This window comes from Pseudorca crassidens, chromosome 7 (assembly GCF_039906515.1).
Source record: "Pseudorca crassidens isolate mPseCra1 chromosome 7, mPseCra1.hap1, whole genome shotgun sequence".
NCBI classification, from domain to species: domain Eukaryota; kingdom Metazoa; phylum Chordata; class Mammalia; order Artiodactyla; family Delphinidae; genus Pseudorca; species Pseudorca crassidens.
Window position 1 is genome coordinate 33993650 of NC_090302.1, and position 12790 is coordinate 34006439.

The 12790-nt window shown below is 41.5% G+C and overlaps 1 protein-coding gene across 2 annotated transcripts in view; it reads left to right on the plus strand.

The window, feature by feature from the left end:
- The first annotated feature begins 1860 nt into the window (after positions 1-1860).
- TRMO (tRNA methyltransferase O) overlaps positions 1861-12790 on the plus strand; it is a 193894-nt gene continuing 182964 nt past the window's right edge. Inside the window, exons 1-4 of one of the 2 annotated variants that reach the window (XM_067743870.1) lie at positions 1861-2025; positions 7587-7761; positions 8579-8736; positions 11659-12318. In XM_067743870.1, coding sequence (XP_067599971.1) covers positions 1890-2025; positions 7587-7761; positions 8579-8736; positions 11659-12318 — 1129 coding nt within the window. In that variant the 5' untranslated portion in view covers positions 1861-1889. Of the gene's footprint in view, positions 2026-7586; positions 7762-8578; positions 8737-11658; positions 12319-12790 lie in introns of those variants that run through there. The other variant, XM_067743871.1, reaches the window with a different exon arrangement.

A 12790-nucleotide genomic window follows, 5' to 3' on the forward strand; every position in this document is an offset into this window, starting at 1 on the left:
TCAAAGGGATCCTTCACTCAGATGAAAGATTAAGAATCATTACACTGAGAAGTGTTTCTCAAAGTGTAGACAGATGACCACCTGCCTTGAATCATTCGGGTTTTTTTTAAGGCAGATTCCTAGGTCCTAGCTCCAGAGAAAGGGTTGTCTCATAAACTAAAAATAATCATATATAATGGTTATTTATACAATCATATATACTCTAGACAGGATAATAGAAATTTCAAATCATATAATGAAAGGGCTACATGTTTAAGTTCCTGTTTTCCATAAAGAGAAATTTTTCCTTTAAATGAAGTAGCAATCTACTTCATCAGTGTCTCCAATTCTGCTTTGCATTTCAGAACTTGTCACACTTGGTAATATATTTTTGGTGTGATTATCATTATATATGTTATCTTAAGCCAGGAGGGAAAATACCTCATTTTCTACAGGAGTCTGTCCACAAATTAAGCAAGACTATCACTTTTAGCAACACCCCCATCTAGTGGCAATTTGCAGCTATTACGGCCTCAGTTTTACAACGTGTATAGTAGCTCAGTGTTTCTCAAACTTGTTCTTGTTTCATCAGCTGCCCAGAATTGTTCCCTCCTCGAAAAAGAATAATGGTATTCTTTTCCAAATTTTCACGTGGAAAGAAACTATTAGAGAACATGTAGGTGTATGAATTTTATCAATTTTTGAGGTTTTTGTTTTAAAACCTACAATCTTCTCTATTTTTCTCATGATTTTAAATACACTGACACGCTACTGTTGGTTAAATTTAAACATGTTTTACCTGCAGAAATTCTCTCACAAATAACCTGCAATAAATTGAAATGCATACACTTTTGAACACTTGTATAAATTAAATTAAATTTCTCATGTATAAATTAAAATGTTTGCTGAATTTTGCAAAATGTCAAAACAAAAACCCATAATCTTCTCTTTAAATCTTTGGCTCCTTATGATGGTTACTTTCTGCTAGTGGTCTGTTAGTTCATGACAAATGAACAGGTTTAGGAACAGCTTTTCATGGTTGTTGAATCTTTTCAATCTGTGGAGTTTTACGGTTTTGAATAATTTATTTTTCAGGCAGTATGTCCCCCCTCTCCCCATGAAGCAACAGGATAAAATGCTCAGAAGTAGAATTATATATACAGAGGAACTTGATAAATACACAGGTGAGAGATGACGTTACAAGTAAGTGGGTAAAAGGCCAGGCTAGCTGTGCAGGGATAATTGGTCATCGCATGGGATGAAAACTGACTCTTGTTGGCCCTCAACTTTTTAGAGCTGCCCAGAAACAACGACTACAATTCCCTAAATGTGTATGGCATGTTGACTCAGTTTCATTCTCGCTTCATTTCTCGTGAGATATGCAGCACAAGGAACAGTCCCCACTTCTTACCCGTTAATTTGGTGTGGGGCTACCCATCCATTAGATTTGAAATAAGGTTTACTTGGGGTTCCTTTCTGACAAAACATCGTTTTTCTTGTGGAAAAATGGGAGCATACAGAGAAGTATAAATGACCATCTGTGTATTCCCACCATTCAAGAAGAATTAACGTTTAATAACATCCGATCGTCTTGCTATGTGCTAATTGTATATACATATTGTTTTTATTTAAAAATTAGCGTCATGCACTGGATATATAGGTTGCTTATTATTTCGAGAGAGACATCTTTATGCATAAATCTTCATCGACGTGCCCTCCCTTGGAAAGGGTGGTAACTTGGAGCTTCTGACTGCCCTGGAAAGGCGGGCAACTGCAAGGGGTCCGCGCGATACAGAAGACACACGTTCAGAAGCAGAACGAGGGATCCAGGCCCTAATCGCCACCTAGCGGTGGCCTCCGGCTCCGCCCGCCGCGCACCGCACTTCTCCTGCACTGCGCAGGCGCCATGCATGGAGACCGGAAGCGGAAGGCTTGAACGCGTTGGGTGGGCACCTGTGAGACCACTAGCCATGCGCGACTTGGAGGAGACCGGCCCTCGACCCACAGCGACCTCGTGCGGGTGCGTGAAGCCGGCTCTGGAGACAGGTAACTTATAAGAGGCTGAAGGTTCCGCACTCCGAAGAGCCCTAAGTGCAGGGAGCCGACTTCACTGCAGGGAGGGACGGCAAATGCGAGACCTAGAATGGACGTGGGTCGTTTTTCCTGGTTATTGGAAGGCACGGGTCATGTGCTTAGGAGACCACGTGATGTGTCTTAGGCGAGCGGTATGACATCATCTCTCCTGTTCTGTTCTTGGTAGCTAAGGTGGCCTGGTCTTGGCAGAACAGCCACGTGCAGTGTAGCAGCCTTTGTCTTGGGGAGTTCTCACCCATAAATGAGAGATAGGATATATACATCAGGTGTTCTGCCGATTCGGGATTAATGCCACAAGAGAGAAGCAACCTGTGCTGCAGGAAGTGTAGGAAATAGTTTTAAACTGAGCATTGAAAGATGGCATGCGTTTGTTTCTCTTTATTTTCACCCCTATTTTTAGGGCAGAATATATTAACTTTAGAAATCCGAGGAAGCAAATGGAAAAAAAGATGAAAGTAGTTGGCCATTACCCAGAGAAAACCACTGTTAACATCTTGGTGTCTACTTTCCATAATAGTTTCAGTGCCTACATATTAGAAACATGAGGTGATATGTGACACCATTGTTTTATAACTTCAGAAAAAAACTTGAGGACTTCCCTGGTGGCGCAGTGGTTAAGAATCCACCTGCCAGTGCAGGGGACACGGGTTCGAGCCCTGGTCCTGGAAGATTCCTACATGTTGCAGAGTAGCTAAGCCCGTGCACCGCAACTACTGAGCCTGCGCTCTAGAGCCTGCGAGCCACGACTACTGAAGCCCTCGCGCCTAGAGCCCATGCTCCGCAGCAAGAGAAGCCACCGCAATGAGAAGCCTGTGCACCGCAATGAAGAGTTGCCCCCGCTCACAGCAGCGAAGACCCAATGCAGCCAAAATTAAATAAATAAATTTAAAAGAATAAAACAAAACTTTGATTTGAATCCCAGCTCTACATTTATTAAAAACAAAACAAAACTTAAGGTTCATGAAAATCTTTCCATGGCAATTAATAATGTTAATTTTGAGAAGTTGCACACTATTTTGTTTTATGGATGTGCTCTTATTTAACCAGTTCTCTATTGTTGGGCATTTAGGTTATTGCTGGTTTTCATTGTTCTAAATGAAAGTTTTGAAACTAAAATCTTTGTGTATGTTCTAAATGTTTAACTTGAATTTCTAAAAGGTATTGTTATGTGGTCAACGGTTGTGCCTGTTAAAAAAAAAATTGTTGCATACTGCCAGATTATAGGTCTGATAGTTTTTTTAAAATTAATTAATTATTTATATTTTGGGCTGCTTTGGGTCTTTGTTGTTGCACGTGGGCTTTCTCTAGTTGTGGCGAGTGGGCTACTCTTTGTTGCGGTGTGTGGACTTCTCATTGCGATGGCTTCTCTTGTTGCAGAGCACAGGCTCTAGGCACGTGGACTTCAGTAGTTGTGTCATGCAGGCTCAGTAGGTGTGGCACATGGGCTTAGTTGCTCTGTGGCATGTGGGATCTTCCTGGACCAGGACTGGAGCCCGTGCCCCTGCATTGGCAGGCAGATTCTTAATCACTGAGCCACCACGGAAGCCCCAGGTCTGATATTTTGACAGGCAGGAAAGAGCAGGGCTCAGAGGTCTATAGAGCATGGGGTCCGGGAGCTGTAAGTCAGAAGTGTTGGATGGGGGACTTCCCTGGTGGCCCATTGGTTAAGACTCTGTGGTCCCAGTGCAGGGGGCCAGGGTTCGATCCCTGGCCAGGGACTAGATCCCGCATGCATGCCGCGACTAAAATCCTGCACCTGGCAACAAAGATCCTGCATGTGGCAACAAAGCTCCCACATGCCACAACTAAGACACGGCACAGCCAAATAATAAATAAATAAATAAACAAACACAAGGAAGAGTAGCCCCCACTCGCCGCAGCTAGAGAAAAGCCTGTGCGCAGCAACGAAGACCCAACCCAGCCAAAAATAAATAAATAAATAAATTTAAATAAATAAATAATAAAAATTAAAAAAAAGAAATATGACATCTGTTAATAGTGGGAAACAAAAAGTTTAGAGAGTAGCGAGACATAAGGAACTCAGAATCCGGAGGACTGGTGTAGTGTGTTTTCAGGAGGGGAGGGACTGGCAGAGGGAAGACAAATTATAACAAGGGTAATTTAATAGTCTGGGCAAGAGGTGAAAAGGACCTGGACATTTCTGTCTACACAAGACTTGTTGATAAGACTTGTGTACAGAAAGCCTCTGTGTTAATAACTTGTGGGTTTTTAAAAATTATATGGTTAGTACAGTTGTAATATTGTTAAATTGAGGGAAAAGCCTGTGTAAGGGCTTTAAAAATCTCTCCTTGCTGAGCACCTTCTGTTGTACTAGGTACTTTACATATTTTAGTCATCTTTCCAAGATAGGATGATTATCCTTGTTTTATAGCTGAGAAAACTGGATTTAGAGAGGTAGGCAGTTTTGCCCAAGGTCACACAGCTAGTGTTACGGCCCTGTGTTGTTTTTGTCCTTTTTCTCTTTTCATACCAGCCATAGGCCCCAGGGAAACTTCTCCCTCTTTCCATGTGGTTCTCATGCCAGTACTACTCTGGCATACCTGTGCTCTCCCTATTCTGCATGTATGTAAGGCAGTTTGATTTAATTGTTGATTTACTTGTCCACTCTGTCAATGTACTGCACACATTGATGGTGAGAACTGGTTCTTGTTTATGCCTGTTCCCAGGCACTCAGCACAGTGCTTACCAAATGGTAGGTGCTTAATGTTTTCTTTTTGTTTGTTTTTTGAGATATGAGGCAAGAGGAAGAAGATCAGAATTCCCTTGGGTGGACGTTCTCAGGCCTCCACTTCAAGGAGAGCATTCAAGCAGAATTTATATTTGGAAATTATTGAGCATTTATATTTCATAGCATTTAATATCCCAAGAACCGGGGCACAGAGAATAAATAAGTTCCAGACGTATTAGAATATGGTTAAGTTCCGACGTTTATTAGATGGATAGTTGATATGTTGAGAGTGGTCCCAAACATTTGAGAGTGACATAGCTGAGGGACTCCTTCCAATGTAGCTCGTTCAGTTCATTGCTTACCCAGTATTATCTTGCTTATGTTCTTATAGAGGTGAACAAACAGGGTTGGAATAAATCTAATTGGTTACAACTTATATTTATCATAGCATATGTATAGCCTGTGAAAAACAGGTATAGACTGATTCAATGAAGTGATAGCTCAAGTTAGTTATAAACTTGTAGACCCCCAATCAGATAGTCAAAGGCAAAAGTCTTTGATCATTACTACAGATAAGACATTTCCCATGATATTGAAGCATATTGTGAGTTCTCTCAATCAACTGTTAACTCCACTGTGAAAAGAGTTCTTGTTTTGTATTTTTTCCCCCAAACTTAGCACAATGTCTGGCAATTGTAGACACTTGGAAAGTGTTTGTTAAATAAAACAGAACATAACTGACTAGGGTAGGAGCCCTTTTTGGCCATTTTTCTTCATGATATTTTTATGAACACCAGAGAATTGTTTGACTTCAGTTCCTTCATCTTTAAGATGTTTACTATATCAATTCCACAGAGCATAGGTGAAGGTTTAAAAAAAAGAGTGCCTGTAAATGTAGTTGGAAAAAAATGTAAAGTCATCAAAAATGTACTCAGTGTCGATGGATCTTAGAATCATAATATTGAGAGAGAGAAAGCAAGTCTGAGAAGATACCAGTTTTTATAGAACTCAAAGACAAAATAAATGAAACGTTGTTTAAGCATGCATATGCATGTGATAAAATCATATTTAAGAAAAGAAATGAATGATAAAGACCACATTCAGGCTCTTGTTCAGGCACATTCAGGGGAAAGGTAGGGAGAGAGGCAACATAAAAAGATGCAAGTTGTTGGTAAAGCACTAGTTTTTGGGCTGGGTGGTGGTACACAGGATTTCATTTTAACATTATGCTTTATTATATATATGTTGCATGTAATATTTTATATGTATCACGTAATTTAGTTTTTATAAGTGAAAAGTCACGAAAGGTGCTGTGAAGGACAGGCCTATAGTCTCACTGCCCACCTGTGCTGATAGGATAGATTTAATGGAAACTGGAAATAAAATGAGGTTCTAGAATGTCTTTATATCATCTCTTAAAAGAAGCTAATACAGCCTTCATGAAATGTGAAAAAAAAAGTTATCTATAAATTCAAAATGCTAGTTGCAGATACCTACTTTAAACCTATATTGATGTTGCCTGGCCAGTTTTTTCTTCTTTTGAGTTACTGGTTTAAAACATTTTAAAAATGATTTGTGATTATTGTAAAATTTTCAAATATTATAGAAATTACAGAGTTGAATAGAAAAATAATCCAACAATCCCTCCACCAGTTTTTTTTTTTAACTCACAGTTCCATCTTTATTACTTCTAACAAAAGATACTAGGATGATACTTTTGTCTCTTCCTTGGTATTTGTCTACTGTATTAACTTCGACCATCCCAATAGAAGAATGTGCCAATAAATTATTGATGACTTTTTACTGTTGCCTGTATGGTGCAGTGATACCAATATCAGAGGGATTACAACCAGCCTAAACAGAAAAGGACACAGTTTAAAGTCTCCACCAGTTTTAACCAATGTTAAAATTTTGGTGACTATCCTTCTAGATAGCTTTCTAGACATACATATGTACATGTTTAGTTAGGTAAATACATAAAATTTTCATAAATAGGATTATGTTACACACATTCTTCTTTCACTTTTTCACTTTCCATTTTAATCAGTTTAGACTTACATAATCCTTTTCTCCATGTAGCATGAATTTTTAAAGTACCTATCCTCTTGTAGGCAAGTACTAGACAATGAGAACGTAGCAATCAGTAAGACAGAAAAACTCCTGCCCACATGGAGTTTACATTCTAGTGGGGCAGAGAGCTGCTGGAGCAAGCCTAACCTGAAATCTATACTGCCTCTAGATATTTTAGTACTGTGATCCCATACACTCCCTTTATTGCTTAATTAAACTAGTTTTTTTCGTGTGTTCTGTTGTTTTCAATTGAAAGCATTTTAACCTATATACAGTCTCTGTCTCCTTATCTTTCATTATTCTTTGCCTTGTAGTTTCATACTCCAGCCAATCAAAATGGCTTGTTCCCTGCTTATGCTATAAAATTTCTCATTTAACTTTGTGCAGCTTATTCCCTCTGTTTGAAATACCCTCTTAGCCCTAACCAAGGTCACATAACATAGTAATGGTTGCATAGAATTTGAATTATAGTCATAGTAGTTCTTCTAAAAATGAATTTTTCCTTTCATTCTTTCTTTCTTAGACCAATACTCTTTCCAGTTTATTATCTAAAGGGATGTATTGATAACAATGATATATGTAATGATAAGGATATTTATATGTATTTTTGAATGCTATAAGAATCTTATTTTATAGTTGTATAACATCTAATAGATTTTAAAACTATGAAATCGATGCATTAAAGAAAACATGTCTTCCTACATCTTTGCTTGACCTTTTCATTAATGATTTCTTATCTAATTTTCTTCTGTAGGGAATCTTTTAACTGAGCCAATTGGTTACTTGGAATCCTGTTTCTCGGCCAAGAATGGTACTCCAAGGCAGCCATCCATTTGTAGCCATTCACGGGCTTGTTTGAGGATTAGAAAAAGCATCTTTAATAATCCTGAACATTCCTTGATGGGCTTAGAACAGTTTTCTCATGTTTGGTAAGTTGTTTTATAGTTAGAAATGGTACTTTGGACCATAACTTGCCCTTGAGTAAAGTACTCCAGTTGGAGGCAACCCTGGAGACTGCCATCCAGACCACCCTTGTCTATTGCATGGGATTTTTGTACTATATTCATGCATGTGATTGTCTGCATAACTTGGACACCCTCGGGGAAGCTTGGGATCCACTGAGGGGCACATTCCATCTGCAGCTGGTTCCAGTTTTGTTGAATGACTTCTGTTGAGCTGAAATCTGTAGACCTTCTCGATTCTGTCCGTGGGTCATTATTCTGTCCTCTAGACCACGGGTCAGCAAGCTATGGCCTGTGGACCAAACCCATCGCATCTTCTGTTTTTGTAAGTAAGTTTATGGGAACATAACCACGTGCATTCATTTATGTGTTGGCCGTGGCTGCTTTTGTGTTACAACAGCAGAGTTGAATTATTTATAGCAGAGACTCGTTGACCTGCAAACCCTAAAATATTTACCGCCTGGTCCTTTACAGAAAAGGTTTGTGGACCCTGCTCTAGACCCATGAAATATTGTTTATTCAGGTACTTGACAAAAGCCTGTTAAGGTCCTAGCACGTGCCAGTCATTGTGTTACGGGCAGTGGATATAGAGATAAGACTGTCTTCTTTCAAAAAACGGGAATGATATTACTCTTTTTTCCCCCACTGATTATATTTTAGTACCACTAGAAGCATTCTTTCTGTTTTAATTTGTGGGGAATTAAAGTTTTTTTTCTCGCTCAAATCATTATGATAGATTGACTGTGTTCTTTTCTTACTCAGTGGTTTGGTTTATTTTCAATAGGATTTTGTTTGTTTTTCACAAAAATGGTCATTTGAGCTGTAAGGCAAAAGTGCAGCCTCCTAGGCTGAATGGTGTGAAGACTGGCGTTTTCTCTACAAGGAGCCCACATCGTCCCAATGCGATAGGACTGACCCTAGCCAAACTGGAAAAGGTCGAAGGTAATTTGTACTTTTACCACTTTTTCCTTAACCAAAAGAAGTCTTATAAAATCAACATAGTATTCAGCACTGGCTGTTATTGAGACAAGTACCAATGGTGTTAGCCCCTGTGAACCACCAGACATTGAGGAAAATGAAACGATTAAAAGAATGTCAGCATTGAAACACTTTGGAATAAGCTCTCATAGGATGCTCAGAGTTAGTTTATATCATTATATTTATCAGAAGTTATTAAATTATTTAAAAGTAACTCTTAAGATTTTATAATCATTAAATTAGTAACCAAATTTTTTCTGACTTGGAATGCAGTAAATATAAAATGATCTAAAAATTACTGGACACTCTCAAAATTTAACGCACAGTAACTGGTTGCACGTGCATATATGGTCAGCACATTTGACCACAGTGTGGTGGATCATTTCTTCCTTGCAGCCCTGAGGAAATGAACGTGCATCGTGGCTGCAGTGCCGCTGTCCACTGTGATGTGAGGCAGAGGGTCTGGGATGAATACACCATAGGTTGAACATTTGTCAGATTGTGGGAGAACCTGTGTAGAATACCAGATTTAACTACGTGTTCATATATAAACGTGTTACTGAGCCGTTCATTTCTGAAAGCCTCCCATTCTTGAATCCCTTGGACCTGATCAGCACATTTGGGTGTGCTGGGTAACACACAACTTGGGTAACAGTACTGGAACGTTTTATGGTCGTTCGTGCAACCCACACGTATTTTCTGAGCACTGAATATGTGCCAACCATTGTTCTAGGTGCTGGGGATATAGTGGCAAGCAGATTAGATAAAAATCCCAGCCCTGCAGAGGATCTTAGCATTCTAATGGGGAAGATCAAATCAGAAAGGTGAAAGGCAAACACAGTAGCGCTGTAGACACTCTTATAAATAAGCGTTATGAGGATGACTAGTGCTTGTGTGGTGGTTTGCAGTTTATAAAGAGTGTTCATGTATGGTATCTCACAGTGGCTCATGGGCTTGATAAGGTAGCAGTCTCCATGTTATGGATGAGGGCACTGAGGCTCCTTGATGTTTGATAATTTACCGAATAGCATCCAGCCAGGGGGTTGTCTGACTTCAAATCCCATGAACTCTCACCTGTGCCCCAGTGCTTTTCTTTCTTTTGCAGACATTATTAGGCATAATCCATCACTTAGAAAGTCCAAAATCTTCTTTCCAAAGTTCCAGGTTCATTCACAATAAGCATGTTTTAGAAATCAGATTCCTTTGTTAGTCATGTTTTTCTCAAATGGAGATAGGATCAAATGTGATCACATGCAGTTTTTGATTCTCACTGGGCCAGTTTTCCAAGGATCAAGTTAGTAGACTTTGCCCCAGTAGAAGGAACTGAACAGCAGCTGTCTAAGTAGGACAACAGGGGACCTTTCCTTAATACTTGGTAATGGTGACTTATGTTCTGTTTAATTTTTTTTTGGCTGCATTGGGTCTTTGTTGCTGTGCGCGGGCTTTCTGTAGTTGCGATGAGTGGGGTTTCTCATTGCCTCTCGTGTTGTGGAGCACGGGCTCTAGGCACGCTGGCTTCAGTAGTTGCAGCACATGGGCTCAGTAGTTGCGGCACGTGGGCTCTAGAGCGTGTGGGCTTCAGTAGTTGTGGCGTGTGGGCTCAGTAGTTGTGGCATATGGGCTCTAGGGCACGTGGGCTTCAGTAGTTGTGGCGCATGGGCTCAGTAGTTATGGCTTGTGGGTTCTAGAGTGTAGGCTCAGTAGTTGTGGCACACAGACTTGGTTGCTCAGCAGCATGTGGGATCTTCCCGGACCAGGGATCAAACCCATGTCCCCTGCATTGGCAGGCGGGTTCTTAACCACTGCGCCACAGGGAAGTGCCCTGTTTAATTATTCAGTGGAGTATTAGATTCCTATTGCTGTGTAACAAATTACCATGCACTATCAGTTTAAACAGCACACATTTATTATGTGTTTAAAACATTACAATGTTTCTATAGGTTAGGAGTATGGGCACAGCTTAGCTGGGTCCTCACTTAAGAGTCTCACCAAGCTGCAGTGAAGTGGAATGAGTTCTTTTCTGGAGGTTTGACTGTAGAAGAATCCATTTCCAAGCCCTCTCTGGTCATAGGCAGAATTCACTTCCTTGCAGTTGTGGTTCTGAGGGTCCTGGCCTCTTGCTGGTTGTTGGCTGATGGCTGCTCCCAGCTCCTAGAGGTGGCCCCCAGTGCCTAGAGACCTCTCGCAGTGCCTTGCCACACAGGCTTTCCCAGCAAGGCAGCTTGCTTCTTCAAGCCCACAGGGGGAGTCTCTCAAGTGAACCTGCCAGCAAACACAGGAGTCTTAGATAACATAGCGTAGTCAATGAAGTGATATCAAGTCATACTCAAGAAGAGGGGATTATACACCAGGAGGTGACATCATGGGGCCACCTTAGACTCTGTTTGACACGTTGGAAACCATCATCAGTCCCACAGAGATATATTGAGGACTCTGATGTGTCTGGAACAGAGTTAGAAGCCCCCAGTGATGCAAAGGTGAGATGGCCCCACCTAGTGCTCGAGGACCTACTTACTGTCTAGGGGGAGAGACTCTAAGCAGGTCATTGCTAGACCATGTGACGAGGGCTTCAGGAGAGGTTCGGGCACAGGTACCTCTGTGGAACCCAGAGGAAAGAATGCTTATGTCTGGAAGAGCCAGAAAGGCTCTGTAAAGGAGGTGTTTCGTGAGAGCCTTGAAGAGCAAGTAGGAGTTTGACAGATAAAGAAGAGAATGGGTTTCTAGGTAGAAAGAAAACTGTATGTTGGCACCAGGTATAAGAGGGCCTGGTGCATAAGAGAATTGTGAGTAAGCTTGGTGGGCTTTAAGCAGATGTTGTTGATTCTCCAGTTGTTTGCACTGTTCTTCACTGTTAATATTTCTAAGAGGATGTTTTTCACATTACAGGTGGAGCCATATACCTTTCTGGAATTGACATGATTCATGGCACACCTGTACTAGACATAAAGCCCTACATAGCTGATTATGACTCGCCACAAAATTTGATTGAGCCTTTAGGGGACGTTAATTTACAGAATAACCAATGTAAACCAAAAACCGTGTCCCAGTGTGACGGCAAGACTGATAACTGTGACCAACAGCTCTCAGGGTACGAGGAACCACAGCTCTACAGTTGTACTAAGGAGAAACCTAAATGTCCTGAAGATAGAACTTCAGGAGAAAACAACGCAAAACACGACAACTCAGCAAAAATCCAGCAAAGCTCACCTGAGCCCAGGGAGAGAGCAGCAGATTTGGGTGAAGAATCAGGAAGTGGTCCGAGTCCTAGGGTAGCAGAAGAGCAAAGTGGCCCATGTTGCCTGGAGAAGAGCGTTTCAGAGGAACAAGCAGACAGCAGGCTGAGGAGAGGGGAAGCAGCGGTGGTCGCACAAGGACACAGCACGGAGATGCCGCCCGAGGCTCTTCTCTGCCCTTCCAGGGCGGCTGGTGCAGCCCACCGCAGTGCGGTCCCCACCTGGGTGAGAGAGGCTCCCGTGGCCACCTTGGGAGTCCGGTTTACTCCTCATGCGGAGATGGACCTTGAGCACCTCAGCTCAGGTGAACCAGGTACTTTCCATTTCTTGTTTCTGAATGAGAGATGAGCTTTTACTTGGAGGTTTAGGCAAACTTGCTATTTCTGAGGGCAGTTTTTTTTTTTTTTTTTTTTTTTTCGGTACGCAGGTCTCTCACTGTTGAGGCCTCTCCCGTTGCGGAGCATAGGCTCCGGACGCGCAGACTCAGCAGCCATGGCTCACGGGCCTAGCCGCTCCGCGGCATGTGGGATCTTCCTGGACCGGGGCACGAACCCGCGTCCCCTGCATCGGCAGGCGGACCCCCAGCCACTGTGCCACCAGGGAAACCCTGAGGGCAGTTTTATATAGAGTATTTGTGATTATGACTTGTAAAGAAACGTAGACGTATAAAATCATACTTGGGCAACGTCATCATCTGATGGCTTTCAATCAACAACTGTTTGTTCAGCACAGTGAGTGCCAGGCACTCAGTCAAGTGTTCACTGAAAACGGCTGCTGCCCAGGAA